General features: G+C 42.7%; 4 protein-coding genes across 4 annotated transcripts; 1 reads left to right on the top strand and 3 right to left on the bottom strand.

Annotated features, from left to right (window-relative positions):
• Positions 1-32: 32 nt before the first annotated feature.
• Positions 33-2,765, bottom strand: LOC131107795 (BCL2/adenovirus E1B 19 kDa protein-interacting protein 3). Its single transcript, XM_058058126.2, has 6 exons — positions 2,569-2,765; positions 2,117-2,273; positions 1,972-2,032; positions 1,784-1,893; positions 933-1,082; positions 33-855 (listed from the first exon to the last, which is right to left on the bottom strand). The coding sequence occupies exons 1-6, from the start codon at positions 2,609-2,611 to the stop codon at positions 813-815; spliced, it is 564 nt and encodes a 187-aa protein (XP_057914109.2). The 5' UTR covers positions 2,612-2,765; the 3' UTR covers positions 33-812.
• A 7,586-nt stretch (positions 2,766-10,351) lies between these two features.
• On the bottom strand, positions 10,352-11,523 carry LOC131108305 (alpha-2A adrenergic receptor-like). Its single transcript, XM_058059273.2, has one exon. The coding sequence runs from the start codon at positions 11,521-11,523 to the stop codon at positions 10,396-10,398; it is 1,128 nt and encodes a 375-aa protein (XP_057915256.2). The 3' UTR covers positions 10,352-10,395.
• A 1,517-nt stretch (positions 11,524-13,040) lies between these two features.
• Positions 13,041-15,155, top strand: smndc1 (survival motor neuron domain containing 1). Its single transcript, XM_058058455.2, has 6 exons — positions 13,041-13,180; positions 13,518-13,637; positions 13,819-13,961; positions 14,112-14,276; positions 14,353-14,506; positions 14,614-15,155. Exons 2-6 carry the CDS (start codon positions 13,518-13,520, stop codon positions 14,749-14,751), a joined length of 720 nt encoding a protein of 239 aa, XP_057914438.1. The 5' UTR covers positions 13,041-13,180; the 3' UTR covers positions 14,752-15,155.
• A 541-nt stretch (positions 15,156-15,696) lies between these two features.
• Positions 15,697-21,821, bottom strand: LOC131107932 (max-interacting protein 1-like). The gene is made up of 6 exons (XM_078787212.1): positions 21,523-21,821; positions 20,075-20,177; positions 19,909-19,938; positions 19,303-19,417; positions 18,592-18,772; positions 15,697-17,108 (listed from the first exon to the last, which is right to left on the bottom strand). The coding sequence occupies exons 1-6, from the start codon at positions 21,746-21,748 to the stop codon at positions 16,942-16,944; spliced, it is 822 nt and encodes a 273-aa protein (XP_078643338.1). The 5' UTR covers positions 21,749-21,821; the 3' UTR covers positions 15,697-16,941.
• Between the last annotated feature and the right edge of the window lie 1,193 nt (positions 21,822-23,014).

Here is a 23,014-nt window from a genome sequence, read left to right as displayed (position 1 = left end):
GGGGCGTGCTCAGACAAGAGGGTGGTCCGGACTTGAAGGTTGGCAGCTTTATTCATGCTTGAATGACGCGTGTGCCAGCAACCGTACGGTGATTTGTACAGATAAATACATGAACATTACAGGCTCTTAGCAGTACAGTAATCCCTCGTTTATCACGGTCAACTGGTTCCAGACCCGACCGTGATAAGTGAACTTCGGCCAAGTAGGATTCTTTATTTATGAATCGAATATTATTGTAGCTAAAGCATTAAAAGAAAACCTTAATGTGTTTTTAACATGATTGCAGCTCTCTAGACATGAAATAATAACATTCCTATTATCCGACATAATAGACTAAATAAAACATTTTAGTGTTGGGTGAGTTCCTTGGTTTTTTCAGTTCCAGTTTCTTCAACAGTACTTCCTGCGGTGGCTACTTCCTCATCAATGTAACGTTACTGACACCTGGTGCCCAGTGGAGAATACTGCATGTCTTTGAATGCATATTTCCATTTTTTGTTCATTGTTATGCTTGGAAATGCTTCATTTCGACAAAAGAGTAGCGAGGGTTTACTGTACTTCAAATCTCTGTCCCCTCGGAACGGCATAATCACAGTACATACAGAAAGTAATAATACACTGTACAAAGCAAACAGATCAAAACGTGCTGGAAGAAGCAGTAGAACCGAACAAGCGTGGACGGGCATGAAGATTCGCCACTGTGGAGCGACGATGCGCGTTTCCGTCGCAGCCCAGAGTCGCTTACTTTTTCACATTCCAACTTCTCATTTAAGGCATGCTGAGGTCACGTAGAGGTCACGGCGCATCCCTACTCAGAGGGCGCTGTGGGAGGTCAGTCGCTTCCCGATATAGATCCTGAAACCGGACACAACAAAACCACACCGATGAAGCCAAAGCAAACCAGAACCGCGCTTGCTTGCTTACTTGCTTACCCTAAGCCGACAGCGAGTAGGTGCGAGATGATTAACGAGGGCAGGAAAAGCTGCAGGAAGTCGGCCGAGAGCACGCCGCCCTTCTTCATGACGCTGGTGTTGCGGATGCTGAGGGGGGCGGAGCGCTTGGGGTGCTTGAGCAGGAACTCCCTGCGGAGGAGCGCATCAAAATTTCATCGCAATCAGCCAGGGGGGCCGTGTTGTGTCACAATTATGCCCTTCATCAACTAGTGGTATGCTCACTTAACTGCAGAGAGTACATGGCAGTTTTTATGATAAATTGTCTGGAACGCTCCACAATGTATGGTCAGCTTTACAGATGCCATGTCGGCTGTGTGTGTGTGTAAGCGGCGTGTGACAAAATCGTGATTTTTCGGACCTGAGGGGGACCTAACCCACTATAAAAACATTTTTATCAACTTCCACCAGTAGGGGGTGACGCTCAACGTGGGCTGGTGCTGAGCAGTGACCTTAGCGCCATGCGGGCACGTGGAAGGTTGCTATCACAGTTATGATTTCCCACCTCTGGGGGGGGGCGACAATGGTGTCAAGGTGGCCATGCAGTCACGTGCTGATGTCCCAACTCACTTTAGAAAAAAACTACAGGTTACTGACCCACACGGGTTGCATTTACAACAGTTATATATTTCTACCACTAGGGGCGCCAATGGAGTCATGATTAATCTGTGTGCATTATCAGACCCCGGACGTTTTTTTAAAGTCATACCAGCCCCGGAGATGCCTATTGACTCAATATTGCGCTTGCTGTCTGTATTGAGAGGGGCGGTCCTAATGCATGAGGATGTCATGTTGTGGTCAGTGAATGCATCACGCAAGAAGCACAAGCGTACTTTGGTGGATTATTCTCTGGTCGGCTGGGCAAGTCCCAGATCCAGTCGGAGTTTTTGTTCATCATTATCATTTCCACTTCCTGTCTTCTCTCCTGGAGGTCCTCGTCCGACTAAAAACAGAAAAAAAATGGCGGATTATGTCAGGGTCACCACCAAGTTTCAAATCAGTGAGATAAAAACTAAAGTACCTGCAAGCTACTTCCTTCAGAGCCTCTCCACACAAGCAGTGGGGTGTGTCCTCTGAGTGGACTGTTGACACAGTGACATGTGACTGTGTTTTTTTACAAGTTACACAAAACCAACTTCCCGTTTTTCCCCTCTTCCAGCACTGACCTGTTGCATTGCGAGCTTCCGCCTGAGCTGTTCCTGGCGGACTCATGTTGGGCGTCCAGCAGCATGTTCTCCACGTCATCCTGGGTGGACGTGGGCATCAGCAGATCCTGGCTGCTTTGTGAAGCTGCCCCGCTGAAGTGTAACTCCACCCAGGAGCCTTGGAGTTGGGGAAAAACATCATAAGTGACATAGAGGAGGCTACACACAAAAAATGGAGGAGGCTACACAAGCTAGGTTAATACGACAAATGCTTAACTTGAGGGAATATCTAGACGACTGTTTATATTATCTACAAAAAAATATTACATATTATTATTAAAACATGTTACATATAGCGTTCTTTGTGTTTACATAAAAAATTCCAACCATTACATTAGCTCCACAATCACAATATTGACATGCTAGCTAGCTATAGTTTCTCCGAACACAATCAAATCAATATAAGACAATACCTTGCAAACTCTCCTCCGACGAAGCGTCCTTAGGTAGCGCCATTGTGATTTATTTGCCTCCTCCTCCGTCGTCAATTGTGGACTAAATCTCAAAAAAAAAGTGGAACGAAACTGTGTCGAAATCTGCAGCAGCTGTGGATAAGTGTGTCGAGCTGGACAATAACAACGACGCAACCGAGTGTTTACCTCCACGCCGATTGGCTGACGAGAGGGCGCGAACTCCACGTAGAGGAACCCGGCCCCGCCTACTACAGCGAAGCCGCGCATGCTCAGTTGCGCCGCATGGAGAATAACATGCTTTGTTGCGTCCCTTCGACGTCATCGTAGCTGCTTTGACGAGGAAATGACACTATTAGACGATGGAGATGTTCGCCATAGTTATTTTGGAGCCAGTAGATGAAAGTAGTGCACCTTATTTGCCTGCAGGGGGCAGTCAACACTCATATGCCCCCACAATGCACAGCCATACTACTGTGTACACAACCTACTTTTTTTAAATTTGGTGTATTTACGATTTTCTTTACGAAAACAGCATAGCTATTTTTGACACCTTTGCTTGCACATTTATGTACATTTCTACTTCTATTGTTTGTTGATTGTCTAGTGAAAAAAAATACTTGTTTTACTCCCAAATATGCCAGTGTTTATTTTGACAGGGTAAGTCCATCAAGTCAACACCAACAGTTCCTACTCAGTCGAGGAGCCACCTCCAAATTTGAGGCTGGCAAATGTAATTAGTACTCCTCACACAGAGATTAGCGTGACTGATTATTCCAGGAAAATTCAATTATTTCTTCAATTTAGGGAAGCTATTATTCTGAAATGTGTCCTCCTTCCTGCCAGGCATTAGAGTTTGTTCCTATTGTGTTCTGAGCCTGGCAAAAACACACTTGGAAAGCAACATGGTGGAAAAGAAAAGGCCTTGTAGTGTTGCCATGACAGGATTTTATCCTTTTTTGACACACAATTCACATTTGGGGCTGCACGGCGGTCTAGTGGTTAGCGGACCTCGCAGCTAGGAGACTCGAGTTCAATTCCACCCTCAGCTATCTCTGTGTGGAGGTTGCATGTTCTCCCCGTGCATGCGTGGGTTTTCTCCAGGTACTCCGGTTTCCTCCCACATTCCAAAAACATGCTAGGTTAATTAGCGACTCCAAATTGTCCATAGGTATGAATGTGAGTGTGAATGGTTGTTTGTCTATATGTGCCCTGTGATTGGCTGGCCACCAGTCCAGGGTGTACCCCTACTCTCGTCCGAAGACAGCTGGGAAAGGCTCCAGCGCCCCCGCGACCCTTGTGAGGATAAGCGGTAGAAAATGAATGAATCTTCATACTACATGTTCTTCTTCTTGACTTGAATTCACATTTTATTATCAAATAGCTAAAAAAAAAGCTAGGATATACACACATATATAGAAATATAGGGCGCATACATATAGAAATTATAGAAAATTAGTTAATATGAGCTAGCTTACAATGCTGTCATTGGGAAAATGATCAAATCGGAATAAACAAAACAGAAACTCATCTTTCTGATTGAAAAACCTCCAATATCGTATTCACACCAGGCCTCTTGGGGACAATGTAGGTGTCACCATTGTTGATTCAATCATAAAAACAAACATTTATGAAGCCAGAATCAATAAGGAATAATCCCCGTAGCAATATCATGCATTCTTCTACTGTAAGTGGTTTAAATCTTCATACGAGATGTTGTGAGAATGCGGTGACGGTGTTAGTAATCGACTTAAAGGTTATGAAGGTTTTGCTGGCAGCAGATGGCATTGGGCTATTATCTTCAATCTTCATGTCGGCGGAATCGCACCATAAAACAACAGAATGCAGATCAAAAATGTGGTATCATTTATATCCAGCGTATGAATGTGATCTCCGCCATCTTGGCCTCTATCGCCACTCCACATTTGAACCCCCCAAAAACATGTTAATTATGGATTAGCATTAAAAGCCTTCAGGGCTGTATTTAATATTAATCAGCCATTATGAGGCCACACGTAACAACGCTCATTGCCTCATATGATTTTATGTGCTCAAATATAAAAAAGCTTGAGGTAGGATTCCATAAATGATGAGTCTCGTATTCATGTTAACTCATTTTGTTTGACTGTTGTTTTTATTTAAGTGCGACTATTCTTTTTTCAAATGAACTAGCTTGCGGACAGGAATCTGATGAATAATTGAACATCATATTCTTTTGCACGAAAAGGAGATGTAATTAGCGGAAGGAATGAAAGGGATTGGAAGGACCGTCCCTGTGTGACTTTTGTTTTATATATGATAAATATATATCTTTCTCCATGTTGCTCTCTTGAGCCCACATGGGGGGGGGTCTTACGCCCTTGAGTCCCCAACGTCTTTTTTATGGAAATACTGTATTTCTTTGACTGTTAGACGACATAACACACATAAGCCACAACTTACTGTAAAACCGACATCAATAAAAATACTTGGAGTATTTTTCCCGGGACGTGTCGCATGTTGCTAGGCAGAATTTGTGGGACATACTCATTTGTGTCCATCATTTAAATTGAGCCGCTGCTCTGTATTAAATATAAAATACATATTTGGAAGACCAGCAATGCCATCTGCAGAGCATGCCTGGGGAGTTTGGGGGTAATGTATTTATTTATGGGAGTTTCTTTACAATTCTTCAACGTCAGCTTTACAGATGCCATGTCTATCAGACACATTTAAGGTATCTGAAGCTTCATTTGATTTTTTAAAAAGGGGAAGTGCACTTTTTTTCCCATTTTGCCCATCATTCCCAATCCTTATGTGAAACATGAACACATATTTCTTTCCCTTTTCTGTGCATTATAACACTACAAAAAGAGTTAATATGAGCTAGCTTACAATGCTGTCATTGGGACACACCTATTTCAACAATGAAGCCATCCAAAAAAATAAAATAAAGCAACCTCTAACAATGTTGCATGGTATGATATCCACATTGCGATCATGCATTAATACGTATACTGATGATAACACGTAATAGTTGCAATATTTTGCCATATTTGGATGATTTAAATCACGACCCAAACGTCTTTTCTCGCCGCATTCATACACATTCTTATGCTAGTCTTTGTAGCGGAACTGGAAGCTAGGTATCCACTCTTCCGTCTGTGGATGATGCCGAGACTAAAGATTAGCGATGCGTCTGCCAGATGAAAATAGTTTTTCATGCCCAATAGAATAATAATATGGCTGTAGCTTGGTTAATATACAAGTCGCTAGAATACACAAAAAAGCGAAAGAAATATGTGTTCATGTTTCACATAGGTTGCACGGTGGACTAGTGTTTAGCGCGCAGACCTCACAGCTAGGAGACCCGAGTTCAATCCCACCCTCGGCCATCTCTGTGTGGAGTTTAAGTGTTCTCCATGTTTCCTCCCACGTTCCAAAAACATGCTAGCTTAATTGGCGACTTCAAATTGTCCATAGGTATGAATGTGAGTGTGAATGGTTGTTTGTCTATACTATGTGCCCTGTGATTGGCTGGCCACCAGTCCAGGGTGTACCCCGCCTCTCGCCTGAAGACAGCTGGGATAGGCTCCAGCACCCCTTGCAACCCTCGTGAGGATAAGCGGTAGAAAATGAATGAATGAAGGATTGTGAATGACGGGCAAAAAGTGCACTTCCCCTTTAAGGTGTGGCATTTATTTAATGAAGTGGACACCGCAGCATGTGACCAATCGTGGTACGGCCTCAATTCCAGCAGAGGCTTTGTCAGGTTTAGAAACCGCCAACTTAAGCTGCTGGGATTTTTGTTTTTTTTTTACAACACACAAACTTTGAAAAACACGCGACTGATCCGAGATACGTCGGCAGGCTTGAGTCCACTCGCTGATGAAACGGAAAGTCGGCGGAGAGAAAAATAAAAAAAAGCAAATGCCTGCTAAGTCTGCTATGGTACAGAATGTAACTCGATCCGCCTGCGTCTTTATCAGCCCTGGCGAGAGGAAGTATCATATACTCCAGTGTGCAGCGAGGCCCCGTGTCCATCCATAATGAATGAGCCAACATTCAATTAAAACCCTTCTATTCATCTCCGGCTATGATGTAAACTTATTAGTATGGTCTCGAGGCCTCTGTCTGACACTGGCAGCCAGCCTTCATCATCTCCGCATGTCTGGGAGGCAGTCTGCTCTCTGCGCTCTTTAATTGCCTCAAAGTTCAGCCGCCCTTTTGAGACGCATGACGAGAAGGTTTAAAAAGAGAGGGAGGCGGACCAGCGATGGTGGGAACTTAGCAAGCCTGGTTTTTATGGACTTTTACATGAAGCGGCTTTGCCTTAAACACTCCAAATAAATCTTTGTCACTGCAGACTGTCCGAGTGGACAGGTGGGAATTTATGACAGGAGCATAAAAGATCAAACCTACAGCAGTAGACCAGGCGGTCCCACTTGGTTCAAAACATATTTCAAGAAAAAATTATCTCATCTTTGTGATATATTTGGATCTTTCTTCCCCCCACTTTTGCTGTCTTTTGTTTTGTTTTGGACGAGTTTTTAGCAACCAGGCCTCACAGCTCGGAGACCCAAGTTCAATTCCACCCTCGGCCATCTCTGTGTGGCGTTTACATGTTCTCCCCGTGCATGCGTGGGTTTTCTCCGGGTACTCCGGTTTCCTCCCACATTCCAAAAACATGCTAGGTTAATTAGCGACTCCAAATTGTCCATAGGTATGAATGTGAGTGTGAATGGTTGTTTGTCTATATGTGCCCTGTGATTGGCTGGCCACCAGTCCAGGGTGTACCCCGCCTCTCGCCCGAAGACAGCTGGGATAGGCTCCAGCACTCCCCCGCGACCCTTGTGAGGATTAGCGGTAGAAAATGAATCTTCATACTACATGTTCTTCTTCCTGACTTTGTTCCCATAATATTTCTGTAATATTTAACATGGCTAAAAAGCTACTGTAATTCTAGATTTAGTTGGTTTATCATTATATTACAACTTCTTTAATATTTAAACTCTGCGACTAAAATATTATTTTTCCTCACAATATAACAAGCTTCCGGTCATTAAAAAAATGTGACTTTTTTCTGTTAGAATACGACAATTTTTTTCTCTTATATTACAATTTTTTTTAATCTTCTCGTTAAAATACAACTATTTCTATTAATATTTTGACTTTATTCTTTTGCCATTTCTGCTGCTATAACCATGTCAACTTTGTTCATCTACATTTTGACGATTATAATTATGACACTGTTCCCACATTTTGACTTATTCTCATAAGATGAAAGTTTTTTTTTGTCATTTCTCCTGTTTGTAAGTTTTCTTGTAAAATTATATTTTTTAGAGCACACTGTGGGCTAATGTACAAAACTAGCCAGGTCGACAGCGGGGTGTTTACGTTGGGAAAAAAAAATGTCAAGGCACCAGATAAAACTGGGAAAACAAAAATTTATCAGTTCCTGGGTCAAACTAGCATGTATAAAGTGACCTGGAAAAGCCTGAGGTAGCTTATAAGATTCCCAAGTGGTCACACAAGTGTAAAAATAAGCCAACCACTGACAAAAAAGTAAAAAATGTGTGTACGTACCCTCAGGAGGGAGGGCGATTAGTGTCTATGGTTATCGTCACAAGGTTCTTCCTTTCCATCACTGCTTTTCCGTCCACCTGTGGGGTCATCACAAAAAAGGTCATCACATTTTGAGTTAAATTCCAAATTATGTGACGGGACAAAAGTTCGACTGAACTTCATAAAACTGACATTTGATGACATTCCGTGTTTTTCTTCATTTGTTGGGCACAACCGTCTGTGCCCCACAAGCCTAAAGTAGTGTACCCCCCCTCTCCAGCATACCCGTGAACCTAGTGAGGATAAGCGGCATAGAAAATGGATTTGATATATAATATGATACATATTGTAATGAAAGCTTTTTTTCACCACAGTGCCATCTGCTGTCTGTGGTGTAGTACTGCACTCGTGCAAACTTAACCCATTAATTGACCTTAGACTTACCATCCATAGGCCAGATTAGTATGCATATTTCCCACTGAAATATCATATATTACATAAAGAGTGCAAAGGCTGGCAATACCAATGTCATGTACATATTACGCAATCTTTCTCATGGCTTATTCTTCATGGGAACTCCATCACAGACATTTTCTGCAGAGTCGTCGTATTTTAAGCCTCGCAGACGATCACTTGAGCCCAAACATGCGTACCACAGGAATCTCAAACAGCGGCGTTCCACACAGGAAGTCATGGGAATCTTTTATTGAGCTTCACAGGCTGGTTTGTTGACTACGGCCATGTGAACGCTGCACTAGAAAGCAGAAGATAGTAGGAGAATGTACGATAGCGCACACAGAGCACACTCGATAAGCCGCTGTGTGCATATGGAAGCTAATTGTGTCATTTGCAGCAGGCGCTCGTGTTTCCAGCGCTTTTGTCGGAGTCGTGTTTGACTCCAGGGGAGGATTTAATGACATCCTGATATGAAGGGCTATAATTCATAATAAACTGCCTTCAATATTGCTGAGCCGCCCCCACACACCTCCTAGCTTTAATTCTCCCTTCATATAAACGTCTCCAGCTCGGGAGAGGATAGTTACTGGAAAAGAAAAAAAAAACATTGCCTCTTAATGTCATGAGTTTCATTGCAATGATGCTTACTGGATAAAATTGCATAATATGTCATTCTGACGGCAGTTAGAAAGATGAAAAAAATGTAATGGATTTTGATGACAATTATGCAAATATACTTTATAGTTTCTTAACGTTAACGTTCAGAATAAAGTCTTGTTTACTCTGACATATCCTTGTACTCGTACAACGACCAAGGAAGCTAATTTGGTCATTTCACTTTAAATCACAGGGACTCGTTGAGAAATCTCTCCCACTCGGCACAAAAAAAGGGAAGGAAAAGTCAGAATTCAATGTAATGAAATGTATATTGCATATTTTTTGGAATTGTAATTGCATCAGTCAAAAATGAATCATGAAAAAAAACAAAGCATACACTGTATATACTGTATGTCGCATTATATTTCACAAATCAAAGTCCAGGAACAGAAATTTAATCTGGAAAGCAAAGTTATTCAACAGTACACAAAACAACAGGCTGAATAGGTGTCGGTTCTGTTCAATGTAACACATTAACGCTTAATTAAATGAACATAACATGCTACCAGTCCAAAAAGCAAGTTCACCGAACTCCCGATCTCATTTCACATCACGGAATCCATTGAATCCATATACTATAAGTCGCAGGACCAGCCAAACTATGAAAAACATGCGACTCATAGTCCGAAAACTACGGTCATACAGATAAATTACCATTATAGATAAAACACAATTGTTATAAATTTTGTAAAAAAAAAATTTTTTCAATCAATAATAGCTTACAGAGTTAAATTTTTTTCAGTTCAATGTTAACGAGTGACAGAAAGAACGGAACACATTAACAGTTATTCAACTACACAATATCATAAAGAACATACCTGGGAGGGTAAATAGGCTAACCAACATAACAAGCAAGTTCACCGAACTCCCAATCTCCTTCCACAAGCCTAAAGCGCCGCCATGCGGGCATTTAACATTTAAAAACATGTTCAATTGTAAACAAATGTTGATATAAAAGTCGCAGGACCAGACAAATTATGAAAACCTATTGTCCATAAATTATGCTTATATTGATAACCACCGTTATACAGTAGATCTAAAAAAAAAAAATCAACAATAGCTTAAAGAAGTTTCATTTTTAATGTTTTTTTCCAACAAAGTTAACAACAATTATGAAAGACTGAATAAATACTTTTAAATACTTGAACATGCTTGGGATCCGTTCCGAAATGGTCAATGGCCTTTTGGACAGAGGATCTTCTTAAAGGACCTCCTGAAGTCGTGATTAAATATGGTGTATATGACGGGGTTCAGGGAGCTGTTGCAGTAGCCCAACCAGAAGAACATCTTGAAGAGCGTCTCGGGCACGCAGCACGTGCACACGGCGGTGAGCGTGTACGTGAAAAAGAAGGGGAACCAGCAAAGGACGAACACTCCCACCACCACGGCCAGCACCAACGTCAAGCGCCTCTCTCGATGTTGCCTGCCCTTCCATTTGCTCGCCTCCGACTTGGGAGCGCCGTCCGTTTCGGGCTTCCACTTCCGAGCCGGGCGTTTCTTTTTCAGGGAGCACAAGGCTACTTCGTTAGCGTCGGATGACGACTGTTCATCGTCTACTTCCTCGTCTGCGTTGACCTGCGTGGACTTCCCATTATCTCTTCTTAATTTCTTTGGATCTTCCGGGTTTCCGATTTCTCGTGACTTTTCACCTGGTAAGGTTCGAGTTCTCTGCTTGGCAACCTGGTAGATCCTCATGTAGACCAGAACCATGATGGCGCACGGAGCGAAGAAGGAAGCGGTGCTGGAGAAAATAATGTACCATCGCTCGTCGTTAATTCTACACTCGGGGCGGTCCTCTTTGCCCTCGTCCTTCTTCATGGTGATAAGAGGCGGGAAGGAAATAATGGCCGCCAGCACCCAAACGCTGAAGACGGTGCACTTGATCCTGCGCGGCGTCCTCAGCAGGTTGTACTCGACGGCCCGTGTGATGGACCAGTATCTGTCCAAACTTATGGCACATAAATGGACGATGGACGAGGTGCAGAAAAGCACATCCAACGCCAAGTAGATCTCGCACCACACTTTCCCAAAGTACCAGTAACCCATCAGCTCATTGGCCAGCGAGAAGGGCATCACCGAAGTCGCCACCAGGATGTCGGCACAGGCCAGAGACAGCAAAAATAAGTTCTGGGGGGCTCTCAGCGCCCGGCTGGTGGTCACGGCGATGACGACCATGACGTTGCCGAACACGGTCAGCAGGATGAGGACGCCCACCAGGAGGGTCATTGGCACCGAGGTCTGGGCGGTGTAAGGGTGCCTGGCGGGCGCGACGGTCTCATTCGTCAAGTTCAGGCAACCCATTGACATGATTAGCTGAGCTCAGCATCACGGGAAGCAGCCTTCATTTTCTTCAAGAGATGTCTTCTTCTTCTTCTGTGTCATTCCAAAAAAAGACACTTCCCAACAACATTAATCCGTGATCCTTGTGGAGTCCGACTTGGAAGTCAATGCAGGAAAAAAAGCACCCAGATGTGGTTGAAGCAGATGTTTTAGGCAGGTATGGTAGAATGGAGGGTGGCTCTTTTATAAGAGCTAGATGTGACGCTACCACCAGTGAGGGAGGGGTGGGGGGGCTCCTCCTGCTTGTGGAGACTGCTAAGCACACTCTGAAGCCTGATAATGTCCTTTTCATATATTGGAGTCATATGAAGCACACATGGAAAAATACAAGTTGCCATCTTTGTTGCTTTAAATCATTATCTTGGGTCAATAATGTTTGTGTCTATCTTTTTTTTAATTTAATTTTTATAGGGATGTCCAATATTGACATAAAATGAGATACTGCATCATACCAGTATCATTTTTTTCTGCCAATGGCGAGCATCATGAATCTGAGATCAACACGGACACCACCTTCCTGTTTTGTGATGACTTATTCACTGGTGTTTCCTGTCTGCTTTTCTTTTGATCACGACTCCAAAATAAGCCAAATGGATCTAAAGAAAGTGGCGAGTGCCAGCCTTTGTGACCGTACTGATCTCACTACCACTTTGTGTCTTTGGCAAACAGCCATTACTTCGTCAATTATGGCAAAAAAAGTAACCTAATATGTCCATTTATCCTCTTCCTTAATCATTTATGTGTTTTTAAAATAGTTTAAGGCATGTAAAACTATAAAAGTGCGTTTTTGGGTGTGAGACTTAGCAAAAGAACTACAGAGTCAACCACTGATGACATCATTGGCAGGCGCCGGGGGGGGTGACTTCTGGTTCCTGTTTCCGTGTGTTAGCAAGCTAATAGGCTGCAAACAATTAATTTTTATGATTAAAAATACATTAACACAGTTGTAATCATGTAGTGTATTAATACGAGCGTTTTGTTGTTACGTCTGCCTAAATTACAAAGCTGACGACTCATGAGAAATATGTACAGGTTCATACGCTTTCTAGTGACCGCAAAACAGCTGCACATCACGCCAAACAGGAAACAGAACACCAAAATAAGAGCACAAACACTACGGACACAAAACAAAAGTAAAGTCCAAGCGGTCATGCGGAATATGACAGGAAGTCATGTATGACATACTGCAGTTTTTAAGTTATCCTGACGTCACAAAATGAAATTACTGTCAGTGAGGCCTACCTGGTGATGGCACCGATTCCGTTTCGCATGGAGGTCTTTTAGCTTGAAAAACTGTACGAATCTTTTTCCTTAATGCCAACGTCTTCATATTATTTGTAGAAATATTTTGGTCAATTCCTATGTAACAGGCATGTTTCCAAACTTGTTTAACAAAAAATCATTACACTGAAGAGACTATTGCTGTCAAGGCCGCTGGAGACGTCCGAGAACTAGTTGGGATCTGTGGTGTTATCGCGAGATTTTGATTTCCTGTACCGGAAGTACGACGTCCTACCGCTGTTGTTGCTCTGTTCGGCCGAGTGGTTGTGTTTGGCTAATTGAAGACGACGAAGTTTAATGTTTACAGCATTTACCCCTTAGGTGCATACATATAAAGGCAAGTGAAATATTTATTTGTGTCTTTTTGGTATATTGTTGCCTGTTTTCGGTCTGACAACTTGTTAGCATTCGCTCAATGCGATAACAAGGCCGATGCTAACTGACTCAAGCTAGCGGTAAGTTTATTTATCACGCGAATGAAATGATACGTTTTATCCGACTTTTTATTCCAATTTGTGCCTCTAATGTGGTTTATGTGTTGGTGTGAATCGAATTCACCGTGCTAATTCGTTCCTCGAGTGTACATATATTCGTCTCCGGCCGTGTGCTAATACGCATAGCTAAGTACACATAGCATAGCAATGCTGCTAACGTGCTAATGACGTTCCACACAGATGTCGGAGGACCTGGTGAAGCAGCTCGGCAGCTACAAAGCTCAGCTCCAGCAAGTTGAAGTTGCCTTGTCCACCGATCCAGACAATGACGACCTCCGCAAACTACAGAAAGACTTGCAGGTGTGTTTGCGTCAATGTCACGCATGCTCACAACAATAGTAGTCATTGTGTAGTAAGCTCAAATAAATATCTTATTTCATTCTTTAAATATTTGCTAAATTATTGATGTTGTCATCTTATAATGTCCGATGTGGTGTTTAGACACCCATGACTTAATGTTTTGTTTTTTTGCCCCCCTCAGGAAGTCATCGACTTGACAAAAGACCTCCTGGCCTCACAGCCCGCTGAAGCCGCTCCCAGTACTAACGGCGCTCCGGCGGCGCCCGCCAAGCACATCTGGAGAGTGGGGGACAAGTGTTTGGCCGTGTGGAGTCAGGACGGACAGTGAGTGTCTCGCCCGGATGATGATGATGATGATGATGAAACCATGCCGTTGTTGCTATTATGATTTGGTTGTACCCCGTTTAATCACCCACATCCCCACGAAGGTCTTTGAATGGTACTCACCTGCTTACAGACGTGGCTCTTTTGCAGGGTGTACGACGCCGAGATCGAGGAGGTGGACCACGAAAACAGCACGGCCGCCGTCACCTTCACCAGCTACGGCAACGCCGAAGTGATCCCGCTGCAGAACCTCAAGTCGCGGGAGGACGGGGGGCACCTCGACGACGACCTGCTCGGCTTAAAGTCCAAGTCCAGGTACAAACAAATACATCGATTCTTTGCAACGTACTTGTTTTTTGTGAGGTTTAACCCGGTGGTCTTGTTACCGCAGGAAGGAGCAGATCGCCGAGCAGCGAGAATACAAGAAGAAGAAAGCACAGAAGAAGGTGCAGCGAATGAAGGAACTGGAGCAGGAACGAGAGGACCAAAAGTCCAAGTGGCAGCAGTTCAACAACAAAGCCTACTCAAAGAACAAGAAAGGACAGGTGAGATATAGCCGTACATCTGAAGTCTTACTTATGTTTACTATATTGGATAATATGGGTGTAACGGTAACTATAGGGGTGTTATTTCATGTTGCTGTCTCTTCCAGGTCAAGAGAAGCATATTTGCATCTCCCGAAAGCGTGAACGGCAAGGTGGGGGTGGGAACATGCGGCATCGCAGACAAACCCATGACTCAGTACAACGACACATCCAAATACAACGTCAGACATTTAATGCCACAGTGACCCCCCCCCCCCACCTTCAGTCTCCTGTAAATACACTTAACCCTTTCAGCGGTGCAGCCAATATAATAGTCTTTTCCATTTTGTGCGTACACAAGATCCACCTTTATCACGTGACAGAGGAAGGACCGGAACACCGTTTGAAACGTCGATGTAGTTTTCTTCATATCGTGCAGGTGTGACAAATAGAAAGTATGTTCGGAATGAGGTCACAGGAAGTGTGATCCCAAGCAAAGCCCTAATTCCACAGCTCAACACTTCCAAGAACTGCTGTGTATTTTTATTTTGGAGGAAGAACATCAATGGCAGCGTTGATGCTTTTCATTTCTGTATTTATAACAGGAAAATAAAAGATCGTGTTTTGTTTTTGTTTTTTTGGCCTTTTATAAATGACTGCCTGCTCGTTATTGCTGCCTTGCTGTTCCTGTTTACTCCTCTGGGGGGCGCTGAAGACTCGCAGCTGCCTACGTGCGCCGTTATGGCAGGGCTGTCCAAACCGTTTTTCCAGCCAAAAATGAATGGATGCAACTTTACCGCTTTGATATTTTATCCGGAAACACGTAGATATGATATATATATATCTCTTTGTCATATACTGCAGGTGTAAAGGCCTATTGATATTACAATTTTTACATATTTCCCCCAATTTTCTGCATTTCTTCTAAAATATTCTTTGTAAATGTTATTTTTGTAGTATCATGACTTTATTTCCATAACCTTCCTTAAACATACTTTGCACCTTTTTAGACTTTATATATTTTTACTTCTTGTAAAAGTTATTCTTGCAACTAACGGAAAATATAACCTTTTCCATAACATCACCCCGTCCCTTGAAAAAAAACTGACTTAAAAAAAACTTTTTTCTTTAATACTCCAACTTCATGCTACTAAAATGATGTAATATAAGTTATTTTTGTAACATTTTAAAAGCACATGTAATATCAGAATAACACACAGTCTGTTGTCTTGGTGGAAGAAGAGATTTATTAGGATTCCGGGGAGTCGTCAGGATCCATAAAGTATCAGCAGGGCACCAGCAGCATATTTTGACAGTCACATCAGACCCCTAATGAAATCTAAAAACATCGGCTGTGCTTTTTTTTTTTTTTCTTCTTTTTCAATCCACGTGAAGTCCCAAACACAATGATTCTATAGTGCATCGTTCCATATTTCCCAACACGTTGGGTGGGGGTGGGGGGGGTCGAGGGGAAGCGGGTGAGCGCGGGGACTTGTGCAATAAGAGTCATACACCCACGATAAGACACAATTTGGTGGTGATGGATTCACGAGTGGAAGGAAAAATATATCTGAAGCAATAACGGTGTCAAACTAACACGGCGTGTTTTCAATTTTCCTGATCATACAAACAATATTACAAATATTACAAATCCAAAAGTGTTTGGTTGACGCTACAGACATTTCTTTAAAGCCTTGTGGATTCCAAAGCGCATTACAACATTCGCCACGCGTGCACTGTAGCTTCTTCAAATCATTGACAATCTTTTCTTTCCTCCCTTTTTGACATCATTCTCACGAGTGAAATGTATTCCATGTTGGACGGACACAACCTCAACGGAAAGTGGATGCGTTATTGCTTTAGCCTTGTGCTTCGACAAGTAGTGGATAGCTTATTCCGCTCTAAGCGGGGAGAATGCATTCAAGGGGCGTGGGGGGGGGGGGGCGAGTCGCTTCAAACATTTCTTTCCCACTCAAGCTGCAGCGCAATTAAATATAAGCAAATAAATATAGAAAATAAATTAAAAGAAGTGATGCTTGCGGCTCCGAGCCCGAGGACATTTTGGAATGCAGACACGGAAGCCCCTCCCAGGGCGGAGAAGAGCTTTACTTTTCACAAGGCAAATGTAGCGGAGTCCTATTCCGTACGGTCAGCTTCAAGCTGGTATTGTTTGTGGTTTTTTGCTGGTTTATCCGGGGATCAACTTGATTGATTTGGAGTTGTACCCCCCCGTGGTATTTGGGTGACTGTTCAGTGAAGGTGTGTTTGATTCCGGCTGGTCACAGGACGACAACAGACATTCAGGTTTCGAGTTGAGCTTAAGGCTGGTTCTTTTAGGTGGACATTTTAGGTGGGGGGGTGTTGTGTATCGCTGGAGGCTGGTGATTGTTAAAGCCGTAAAAAAAAAAAAAAAGAGTGCGGCTGGAGAGGTGGAAGCACAGTGAGTGTTGCTGACCTCAAGCGGAGAAGGCCACTTTGAGCAAGCTGCAGGTGGAGTATCCTTCATCGCTGGCTGAGCTCTGCCGGCTGCTCTGGTCGTCCAGGTCGCTGGCGGCGCCGCTGCTCACACTGTCCATTTCTCCATGGGAGAACTCGGTGCACTCCACGTCCACTTCAATGTCCTCTGAAATGACATCACGTGTAAGCTCGTCACTAACGCGCTCTCTGTGTGACAGGAGAAAACACCGTCAAAGATCATCTATTTACATTGGAAAATGGGAGCGTTGCCGTTCTTGTTTTTTTTTGTCTCATATTACATGATTGATGTTCAAAAAAAATCAAACATCCTTTATGTCGTAGAACTGCTCTATTTTCAAGTCAAAGATCCTCTCTAAAACAGGAGTCCTCAGCTGTACTTAAATGACATACTATAGCAAAAACACCACTCAAAGATCCTCTATATGACAAGAGTGGAGCAAAATCCCTAACCAAAGATCTTCAATACAACATTAGCATACTGCTGCATGTACTATAAGTACCTACTGCAAAAAAGCCAGTCAAAGATCCTCTATATCATAATAGGACCGCACAAAGTCAAAATCCTTTTAATGACAGGAGAGCTTCCCTGATTTTAAGGACCTACTACCAAAAAAAAAGAGGAAAAAAACTTGTCAAAGATCATCTATATGCCAGGAGTGCACTGCTGTTTTTAACAATCTTCTGCAAAAATGCCAGTCAAAGATCTTCAATGTGACAGGACTGCTCTGATGTTGTTCAATGATATACAGCAAAAACACTCAAAGATCCTTTATATCATAAGACTCCTCTGCTGTTTTCAAACAAAAACTACAAAGATCTTTGCCGTTTTTAAGGACCTTCTGCAAAAGAACTATTTTCAAAGATCCTCCATTGTTGTTTTTAAATGACCCGCTACAAAAACACCAGTCAAAGATCCTCTATATTACAGGAGTGCACTTCCCATTGCAAAACCACTAACCAAAGATTTTCAATATACAACATTAGCATACTGCTGCATGTACCGGTACTGTAAGTACCTATTGCAAAAATTCTAGTCAAAGATCCTCTATATATAATAATAGAACCGCGCCAAGTCAAAGATCCTTGTGATGACAGGAGAGCGTTGCTGATTTTAAGGACCTAATGCCAAAAAAAGGAAAAAAAAACTTGTCAAAGACCATCTATATGCCAGAAGTGCACTGCTGTTTTTAACAATTTTCTGCAAAAATGCTAGTCAAAGATCCTCTATATATAATAGGACCGCGGCATGTCAAAGATCCTTGGGATGACAGGAGAGCGTTGCTGATTTTAAGGACCTACTGCCAAAAAAAAGAGGAGAAAAAAACCTTGTCAAAGATCATCTATATGCCAGAAGTGCACTGCTGTTTTTAACAATCTTCTGCAAAAATGCCAGTCAAAGATCCTCAATGTGACAGGAGTGCTCTGCTGTTGTTAAAAACACTCGTCAAAGATCCTTTATATCATGGGACCCCTGTGCTATTTTCAAACAAAGATCCTTTTGATGATTTGATGATATATGATATGATATGATAATATGAATATTATCTGTGCAAAGCAGTCCGGGTCTTGGATGGGGTCTCCATGGAGTGTTCCTAATGAAGTGTCCAGAGGGCATACAAAGCTTCTACCTCTTTCAGACTCGGAGCGCTCATCAGAGTCCATCGGCGAGGCCAGACTGTCCATGCGGACCCGGTCCCGGTCCCGGTCCCCGAGCGTCTGCAGCTGGGCCAGCTGCCTCTGCAGGTACCTCTGCTCCCTCTCCAGCGTGTCCAGCTGGTGCTGACTCCTTCGGTCGGCTTCTTCAAGTTTCTGCCAGGGAACAAAGACGCATGAGCTAAGTTAGGAAAGTGGAACTTCCTGTGTGTGTGTGTGTGTGTGTGTGCTTCCTCTTCCTGCATGCTGGCTGCACCTGCTCAGACCAGACAAACACAGCAGCACGTTTCCTACACTTGAACGCAGCATAAAAGTGTTGACACTAAGAACTACTGTACTTCATACTGCCACCTCTTTGTATAATATTGGAATAAAGCGAAATATTATGAAAATAAACTCATAATATTACAAGAGGAAAACGTACGATTATTATGAAGATTTTTTCAAAATTCATGTCAATCATACTAATAATTTGCAGTTTTTTCTGAAATATATAAAGTGACCCGGTACAATATCCCAATAAAGATCCCATTAAAGACATTAAAGTTTCACTTTCTGCTGTTCCACACCACTTGCATTGGGGCCGAGTGTTGCAGTGACCCACCAGATCCAGCAGGTGGGGGGTGAGTGTCATATGTCCGTGTGTCACCGTACGGGTGTTGCTGATTGTTTTCCGACTACCACACCTTGATGTGTGCTTTGGCCTTGTTGAGAAGTCCCAGCGTGGTGTGCCGACTGCAGTCTGGTCCCAGTGGAATGAGCGACTTCAACCTCTCCAAACAAAGGCGGAGATGTGCTCGTCTGTCAGGGGAGACACACAAGCAGGAAGTGCGGCCATTAGTAGGAAGCAGCACCGTAATAAACATATATAGTAGTATATACAAGTGGATCAAGTACAGATGTAATCTATTATCCGCTTTTTTAAATATTAAATATTCACCTCCCTGCAACATCCAACTCCTAAACTCCACTTGCTTTGTTTACCCAACATTTCAGTTTGGCATTAATGCATCCTGACATTTGTCATCTGCTCCCAGCGATGGCTGCGTCGTCCGACGACGAGGGAGGAGTTCTGTTGTCTGGAAACAGATGCTTCACATTTGCTGACTGGGGAAATGTCTTCAAGTCCTCCAGGAACCGTCACTCTTAGCTACAGAGGCCGCACGGTACACATGGCTAAGGGCTACGCCCCGTGAAAGGTGAATTTACAAGCTGTCCTTAAAGATAACATTTTGTGTTTTAATGATTGCAATGACATGAATTCACTGATGCTGTAGGATTCTATTACTCACCTGTTCTTCTCCAGTTCGTTGTGGGCTGATCTATAGGTATGACAAATAAATATAATACATTTTAATATGACAATAACACTTATAACAATCTATGAATGTAAAGTAATAACCATGACTGTGCATAAAAAAGACAATATTGGTTAATAATTTGCACTGGTTAACTCACCTATTGTGAATATTATCCAGTTTCCTGTTCTTGAATTTACGCTGTTTCTGTGGGTGTGCCATCTGGCTGGCAGGGTAGGCTGAAGCATAACCATGCTCACATTCTGTGGGATTTTAAATAAAAAAAGCTATGATGAGTTTTACCCCGTGTTGTAGATTAGCTTGGTAGGTTAGCTTGGCTAGCATTATGTTGTGACCTGAATATTAAGCAAGTGTAGTCTGTACATCTATGTAAATGATCCTTGTAGACACTACGGTCATAAAATACAACCTCAAAATATTTTTTGCTACTTTTATCCTCCTGGTATTACTCCTAAAATACTCGTGAAAGCCTAAAAGACCCATCGTGTCCCACTTCCGGGAACACGTCAACGTCACAGTTGAAGGCGCGTCTGATTGGCTAACTGCATTGTGGAACGTGTGTGGACCAATGAAAAAGTCGGCATCCCCATGCGTGTTACACTTACAAGGAAGCGGAGCTTGAAAATATTAAACAATATGTTGGGAAAGGGTTCGTGTTGTTTTGAATAAAACACTGAAGGTCTGTTCGATTTGTACCTCCGTTTTTGTTATTCGATATTTTAGTATTTGTATCGTGACCTAAATATTAAGTAAGTGTACTCATTACGAGTACTTAAAAGCGACGTAAACAATTCTAACACAGATTAGACCATCAAACACGAGTCCATACTCCAAAATGTTTATTCTGGACACTAATATCCTCCATTTCCCACTTCATAGCTGCTCCGTTTAAAAGCCTTCAAGTCCAAACTTTTTTCCGGTAACATTGTGACGTCACATGAAAGCATCCCTCTGATTGGCTAGCCGCGCTGGGAACATGGGCGCGGACCAATGACAACGTCGCAATCCGTTCCATGTGGAAACCATGTGAATAACATACAAGGAAGCGTAGCTGGTCCGTATATATACATATATATGTATGTATGTGTGTTTAAACACATTTATTTTTTTTAAAAGTACATTTACCATTAGAGACTGGTTTGTGTTGTTTAAATTATTGAATATGTGCAATTTCTTAAAGAGGATGGTGGCATTGGTGGGATTGAGTCGATATTTCACTATATTATGGTAATTAATGTGCATATATGCATGTTATTTTTTAAAAAACGTGCAATTGATGCGTGTTAGCTCAAGTAGAGTGCAGTTTAAATTGGGTCCGATCGCCTCAAATGCAGCAAGCGATGCGTTTGCACCCTCGTATCTAAATGTAGCCCCATTTCCGGGTTGTCTTGTGGTGCGTTTAAAGCCTCCAAGTGAGGATATTTCTCCCAGGAGCAGGTGAAATCAGACATAGAGCTCATCCTTGGCCTTGCGTTGCGTTGCCGTGCGCGTCTGTCGTCGCCTCTATTGTTGTCTGTCTGCCCCTCCACCCCACCCCCCACGCATACGAGGGACGTGCGCCCCTGCTGCATGCACGTCTTCACTTACTTCCGCTGTTCTTCTCCACATTCTCGATGTAATGCGCCGCATCCAGCAGCACTTGCACGTTCTTCATGAAAGTATCGATGTGCTCCATGGCGGAGCATTCGGCCGAGCACTGGAACACGTCGCCCAGGGAGCAGTCGGACATCTCTCCCAGATCCTGCTGGTCCACGGAGGCGTCGGAGAGCTCCTCGGCTTTCAGCTCGTCCTGCTGGCCCACGTACTTCACCATTTTGCCCGATGTGGCTAAATAAGCAGCCTGTTCCCCGAGTGTGTGTGTGCACTGAGCGGATGACTGACTGAGGCTGGATGGAATTGCAGTCCTTAGCCCTCAGCCACTTGCCCTACTTGGTGGATAATCCCTCCCACTAACGCATGCACGCTGCATCCATTGTCAACTGGGCCATACGACACATCCTCATGATCAATGCTGCAAGGGAGGAGGAGTAACAAAGCATCATTTACATTATTAGCACGCCGTTATTACTCCCAATGGCGATTCATCACTGTCTGTGCAGAGTGGGCTTTAAAATACACGGGATCGAACACATGGCATTGTCAAGTGTAATCAATTCTGCAGCTCTTTTAACTTTAACAAACCCACATGTTTGTATCCCGCTATAGAATACACAAAGTGGTGTTATAGGGTGGCACCCTAAAAAATAAGTCAAATTATCACAAAACTGTGACCAAATACTTGGAAATGAGCCGGCTCCCTGTGACGTCACAGCAAGCCTTGTTGTACAAGATGAGTGGGACCAATCATAATGGAGTGGGTGTGTCCAGAGTGGGGCGTGACTGGAATAAATCCAAGAAAATACAGCAGGAATAGGTGCAGATTCTGGAAGATCTAGAAAGCTTTCTGTAGGGGGTTACTGTGTGTAGCTTGCTCTATAGGAGTCCACAACTCAATACAAAGGGTAGAAAAATGAGCATAATAGGTTTCCTTTAAGGTCTAAAAATGCTGCAATAAAGTTGAAAACAAGTGTGAAAAACGTAATATAACGACAATGTAGTCTTAAAAAAAGATTAATGAAGTACAAAAAAGAGATATTCGTACAAGAATTAACTGTTATATATGTATATCTGTGAAAGTAAAAGTTGTAATATTACAAAAAAAAGTTGCTATAGTACGCAAAATTACTTTAGAAAGAAGTCGTCATGTGACAAGAATAAAGTCATCAGGTTTCAAAGTAAAAAAAAAAATCACTTGTAATATTACAACAAAAAAAAAATAACACAATATTATGGCTAAAAAAACAAAAAAAAAATTGACAAGTATAAGATGTTTTTTTAGAAATATTTCAGAATTTTTTATTTTTAGAATAATATTCCGAAAAGTCAGACTTAGTGGCTATGGTACGCCAAAATGATGTTTTACGATGAGAATAACAAAAATAAAGTCATATAAGTTTACACGTAAAAAAAAAAGAAAATTCGGATCACAACGTGGGTGTTACTACGTTACTACTATTATTACTCTATCGTGGCGTCATTC

This window comes from Doryrhamphus excisus, linkage group LG20 (assembly GCF_037039965.1).
Source record: "Doryrhamphus excisus strain RoL-2023G ecotype Guam linkage group LG20, RoL_Dexc_Guam_v1.1, whole genome shotgun sequence".
Lineage (NCBI taxonomy): Eukaryota > Metazoa > Chordata > Actinopteri > Syngnathiformes > Syngnathidae > Doryrhamphus > Doryrhamphus excisus.
This window is presented reverse-complemented; position numbering and strand designations above follow the sequence as displayed.

Excerpts from the sequence above, each read along its gene's own strand:
- smndc1 (XM_058058455.2), top strand. The coding sequence starts at position 13,518 with ATGTCGGAGGACCTGGTGAAGCAGCTCGGCAGCTACAAAGCTCAGCTC. Across the intron at positions 13,638-13,818 it reads AACTACAGAAAGACTTGCAG|GAAGTCATCGACTTGACAAA; the intron begins GTGTGTTTGCGT and ends TGCCCCCCTCAG. Across the intron at positions 14,277-14,352 it reads GGCTTAAAGTCCAAGTCCAG|GAAGGAGCAGATCGCCGAGC; the intron begins GTACAAACAAAT and ends TTGTTACCGCAG.
- LOC131108305 (XM_058059273.2), bottom strand. The coding sequence starts at position 11,523 with ATGGGTTGCCTGAACTTGACGAATGAGACCGTCGCGCCCGCCAGGCAC.
- LOC131107932 (XM_078787212.1), bottom strand. The coding sequence starts at position 21,748 with ATGGTGAAGTACGTGGGCCAGCAGGACGAGCTGAAAGCCGAGGAGCTC. Across the intron at positions 19,418-19,908 it reads AACGAACTGGAGAAGAACAG|ACGAGCACATCTCCGCCTTT; the intron begins GTGAGTAATAGA and ends CTCCCCTGACAG. Across the intron at positions 17,109-18,591 it reads GCGCTCCGAGTCTGAAAGAG|AGGACATTGAAGTGGACGTG; the intron begins GTAGAAGCTTTG and ends ATGTCATTTCAG.
- LOC131107795 (XM_058058126.2), bottom strand. The coding sequence starts at position 2,611 with ATGGCGCTACCTAAGGACGCTTCGTCGGAGGAGAGTTTGCAAG. Across the intron at positions 2,274-2,568 it reads GTCGGAGGAGAGTTTGCAAG|GCTCCTGGGTGGAGTTACAC; the intron begins GTATTGTCTTAT and ends CCCAACTCCAAG. Across the intron at positions 856-932 it reads CTACTCGCTGTCGGCTTAGG|GATCTATATCGGGAAGCGAC; the intron begins GTAAGCAAGTAA and ends GTCCGGTTTCAG.